At 52.9% G+C, this 4,176-nt stretch overlaps 1 protein-coding gene and 1 long non-coding RNA gene across 6 annotated transcripts; one reads left to right on the plus strand and one right to left on the minus strand.

The window, feature by feature from the left end:
- Nucleotides 1-562: 562 nt before the first annotated feature.
- Nucleotides 563-3,948, minus strand: LOC119364392 (potassium channel KOR2-like). The gene is made up of 11 exons (XM_037629872.1): nt 3,713-3,948; nt 3,252-3,473; nt 3,109-3,172; nt 2,640-2,979; nt 2,238-2,533; nt 2,063-2,134; nt 1,878-1,976; nt 1,554-1,775; nt 1,279-1,467; nt 1,068-1,143; nt 563-991 (listed from the first exon to the last, which is right to left on the minus strand). Exons 1-11 carry the CDS (start codon nt 3,904-3,906, stop codon nt 594-596), a joined length of 2,172 nt encoding a protein of 723 aa, XP_037485769.1. The 5' UTR covers nt 3,907-3,948; the 3' UTR covers nt 563-593.
- Nucleotides 776-3,701, plus strand: LOC119364393. Of its 5 annotated transcripts, none has more exons than XR_005174913.1 (7): nt 776-1,392; nt 1,474-1,592; nt 1,690-1,807; nt 1,919-2,125; nt 2,204-2,447; nt 2,567-2,949; nt 3,116-3,701. It is a non-coding gene; the product is annotated as an uncharacterized LOC119364393 (long non-coding RNA). The 5 variants fall into 5 exon arrangements; XR_005174911.1 differs by having other exon boundaries at nt 1,946-2,125; XR_005174914.1 differs by having other exon boundaries at nt 1,690-2,125; nt 3,061-3,701.
- Nucleotides 3,949-4,176: the final 228 nt, after the last annotated feature.

Consider the following 4,176-nt stretch of genomic DNA (forward strand, 5'->3'; position numbering starts at 1 on the left):
GATGCAGGGCCGGAGAGCACCTTGAATGGGCGCAGGTGGGGTGGATTCCAGCACGGTCGCATTGAGGGTGAACCTGACTCTGCGCTCCGCGTCCGCCGCGCCAGGGGCAGCAGAGGATCCGCGAGGAGCCGCAACCGGCTGTGAATCTGGGACGAAGGAGCCGCTGGAAGCAGCAGCCTCGCGCAGCGGCGAATCCAGATCTGACACCTCCTGTGTCAGCTGCGGGAAGAGGGAGAGGACCAGCGCCTCCCGCCCGTATCTAGGGAGCGCGAATCCGGGAGGGAAGACCGGCGTTGGAGGGGAGGGCGGAGCAGGCGGAGGGCTAGCGGCGGCGGCTTGGGTGGCTGCAGGCGCCGGGGCGGCGCGTCGCAGGAGCGCGGGGAAGAAAGCCATTTTTTCCACCCCTCCATCCGTTTGCTTTGCCTGCCATTGTTACTCTCACAAGCTACTTCTCTTTGAAATGAATCCATGATAGATGCTCTCGTTGCCCTCAGAAAGAATATTGCATTGCCAATAATAGTTCCTACCCCTAGCCTACATGAACTACTACAGTTTACAGATGTCCTGCCAGCCAAATGGACTGATGAACCTTATCACTGATCGGCTGGAGCAGCAGCAGCCCTAGCCTGCTCCAGGATCCTCACCAGCGGCTTGCAGCCGCACCGTCGTGCTTCGTCGAGCGGGGTGTTGCCCCACCTGTCTGCGGCCACAAGGTCAGCACCGAACTCCACCAGCATCCCGGCGACGAGGTGCAGGCCCTCGCTGGCGGCGACGTGGAGCGGCGTCCTCCGGTCGTAGTTCCTGCAGTTGGGGTCGATGCCGAACCTGAGCAGCCTCCTCAGCAGGTCGATCTTGCCCTGGGCGACCACCCTGCACAGGTAGCCTCCTGCGTCCTCCAGATTCAGCGCTGCGCCGTGCGCCACCAGCAGCGAGATGATCCTCTCGTGCCCTGATTTCACCGCTTCCAGCAGCGGCGACTTCCCAGACTTATCTGCATTCATCAGATATGTGTGTGTGTGTTAGTGATTTGAACTGTTTCTTCTTAAAATGGAAAAAAGAAGTCGTACCTATGCTGTTGACCTTTGCTCCTCGCTTGATAAGGAACCTGACGATGTCTTCGTATCCTCTTGATGCAGCCACATGCTGCAAGACAAAGATGTGGAAAAAGTTGAATAGTTGTTAGTGTGTGAATAGAATCTTGACTGACGATTTTCGCAGTTAACTTTTACTCCTGTAATATAATTTTACTTGATGATTAATCTGCAAGAGTTCACGTACCAAGGAGGTCCTCCCGTCGTAGTCCGGTTTACTTGGATCTGCTCCTGCACCGATCAAGCCTTTCAACCGAAACAAGTCTCCATGGTAGGCAGCATTGTTGACTCCAAGGACCAGGTCAGCTTCTTGCTTTGCTATCAGGTATGTGATATCTGATTCCAGTTGCTTCCCCTTTGACTCGGTTCGTTTCCCCTGCAGAAGAAATGCTTCAGTACCGCTAATATTTTGCGTCGAAGCGCTAATATTTACTATGATTCTACTGCTAAATTAGGATGTACCTTGAGTAGGTTGCTCAGTATCTGACGGCTATCCTTGAGGTACATTTGCAAGATGCTGGTCAGGGACTGCTTGTCAATTCTCAAGAGGCTGCAGAGTTCACTGACTCTAACTGTGTATGGCTGTCGAGTGTTGCAGATCACGGCCACATCGCCGACTATGTCGTAGGGCAGCAGCTCTGAGACGATCTCTTCTGATCCGCCTTCTCCGGTGCCAATCTCTTCCTGTAAGATCACATGGAACATGATAGGTGGAGGTCAGTTATACAGTAGAGTTATGTTTTCTCTTGGTTTATGGAGATAGTTAAATTCAGTGAAAAGTAGTACCAAGCATCCATGTGCCACAATGTATATCTGATCCACCACAGTGCCTTGCTCCAAAATAACTTCCCCAGGGAGGAAGAATTCTTCCTGTATTTTAACCACCTGAAACCATCAACTGAAGAGTTAGATGAATTGTCTAGCTGAGATAAACCGGAATGAGACAAGCATGAATCTACTCAAGTTCTTACAATCTGGCTCAGGAAGTCTTCTGAGCATCCTCTGAACAGGTGCACTTTTGAGACCGTGTCCAGGTACAGTGTCTGTGAGATGTGTAAAACAAAAATGCTCAAACTAATCAAAATTTCTCATCTGTATTATTATTTGGTCAGAGAAAAAAAAATAGCCTGAAGCCCTGAACAGTACCTTGGATCGGACAGCGGCCGGTATGTCGTCGACGATCCTGTCTCTCTTGTAGCTGCTCTCGTACTGCAGCAGCAGGTGCGCCTTCACCTGGGATCGGATGTCGCTGCCCAGCCGGTTCCTGTTCATGTACCTGATGAGCTCCGTCATCTTGTCTCGGAACCGCTCGGTCCTGGACCCCTTGACGATGAGCGCCGTCATGTTCCCGATCAGGTACGCCCCAAGCAGCATGCTGAAGGAGACGTACACCACGATGAACACCATCTCCCTCGGGTTCACCGCATGGACATCACCATAACCTGCACATGTTTTTGTTTTTTTGTGTGTGTCAGATCAAGAAGTGCATGTAACCTTGATGTTATGTCACGAAGGGCATCGACATGCATGGCGTCGAGAAATGCTTACCGACTGTGGCCATGGTGACGATGGCGAGGTAGAGGGAGGTGATGTAGCGGGTGAGCAGGTCGACCTTCCTGAAGTTGATGTAGCTCTGGTCGCCCATGGTGAGGCTCCCGATCCAGGTGCCCCCCTCGCGCGCCGGAGGCAGCGTGGTGGCGAGGTAGTAGAAGACACAGGCGGCGGTGTGCGTGCAGTAGAGCTCCACGGTGGCCAGCTTCGCGATCCGCGTGAAGAGGTAGCTGATGCGGATGTCCTTCTCCATCTTCTTGAAGAAGCCCTGGATCTTCCTCGCCCTGTACAGCCGCAGCCACACCAGGTACCTCACCACCTCCATCCTCCCCGTAAACTGACCACACAAGGAGCAGCAATGGTGTTTGTCATGGTGTGTGTGGGTGTATCAACTTCATTTTCATTCTTTCCGATGCAGAAATGTTAATCCTACTGGTTCTCGAGATTGTGAACCAAGTTAATTTACCTTGTAGACGGCGTCCCATGGGAAGCATCCGAGCATGTCGAGAGCGAAGCTGCCCTTGATGTAGCTGAAAAAGCAAGAACACTTTCAGAAATTCAGAAAACTGCCATTCTGTCTTGAGTTGACTGTGAGAAGTGAGCTCTGACCGTAGCGCGATCCTCTGCTGGTCGTAGACCACCCGGTGGGTGTGAGGGTCCCGGTAGGCGAGGAAGAAGTGGACGGCGACGTCGGCGAGGAAGATGAGCTGCACGCACTCGAGGTCCAGCAGGTGCTCCGGGATGCCCCGGAAGAAGCAGAATGCGAAGGGGGTGTAGAAGACGGAGTAGATGGACCACAGGAACATCATGTTCGACCACATCCTGTACCATCTGCAGCAGAGCAGAGCAGAGCAGAGCACGTTCAACATCAAGAACCATGGCTGCCTAGCTAGCTCCATGCTTCCATGCCTCTGCATGGTATGCATCTCTCACCATTCTCATGCAGAATTTCTCTAACTGGCCAGCACTCGGTTAGCAGATATTGGTTTCGAATGCAACATGTGAATCCTCTTTTTCAGCACCTATTTGGATTCTAGCTTAATATACAGAGCTTGATCTTGCGTACGTACCTTCCGTTGGGGTCGATGACGAAGCTGCTGCCATAGCAATTGTTGGGGAGCCTCAAGGCGCTGCTGCTATGCCAGCTGCTGCTTCTCCACTTGAACTCCCTCGCGAACAGGGAGAGCCTGCTCCCCACGGAGCCATGCAACGTGCCACCATCTATCTCGTTCAGCTCATACTCTGCACCAATCTCCCTCTCCATGCCTTCTCCCGATCTCTCTCTAGTATTAGTAATTTGCGTGTGTTAAATGTGTTGCTCTGAGCAGTCCAATGCAGGCACAGGACGCTGCACACATATATACATATATGGTCGGACATGTGGGCCCGTACAGACGCCACTAGCTTTTGGTTGCGCAAAGGGGTGATTGGGCACCGCACCGCACGAACGGACGGCACTAGCATTCGGCCGATGCAGGTGGTTGTTGGGGGCTTTGCCCAACTGGGGGCGATCGGGTTCAGTTCTGGTTACGCA

This window comes from Triticum dicoccoides, chromosome 2B (assembly GCF_002162155.2).
Source record: "Triticum dicoccoides isolate Atlit2015 ecotype Zavitan chromosome 2B, WEW_v2.0, whole genome shotgun sequence".
NCBI classification, from domain to species: Eukaryota; Viridiplantae; Streptophyta; class Magnoliopsida; order Poales; family Poaceae; genus Triticum; species Triticum dicoccoides.

Coding starts and splice junctions, on each gene's coding strand:
- LOC119364392 (XM_037629872.1), bottom strand. CDS start 3,906: ATGGAGAGGGAGATTGGTGCAGAGTATGAGCTGAACGAGATAGATGGT. Junction 3,474..3,712: donor GTCATCGACCCCAACGGAAG/GTACGTACGCAA, acceptor GCTCTGCTGCAG/ATGGTACAGGATGTGGTCGA. Junction 3,173..3,251: donor CAGCAGAGGATCGCGCTACG/GTCAGAGCTCAC, acceptor TTGCTTTTTCAG/CTACATCAAGGGCAGCTTCG.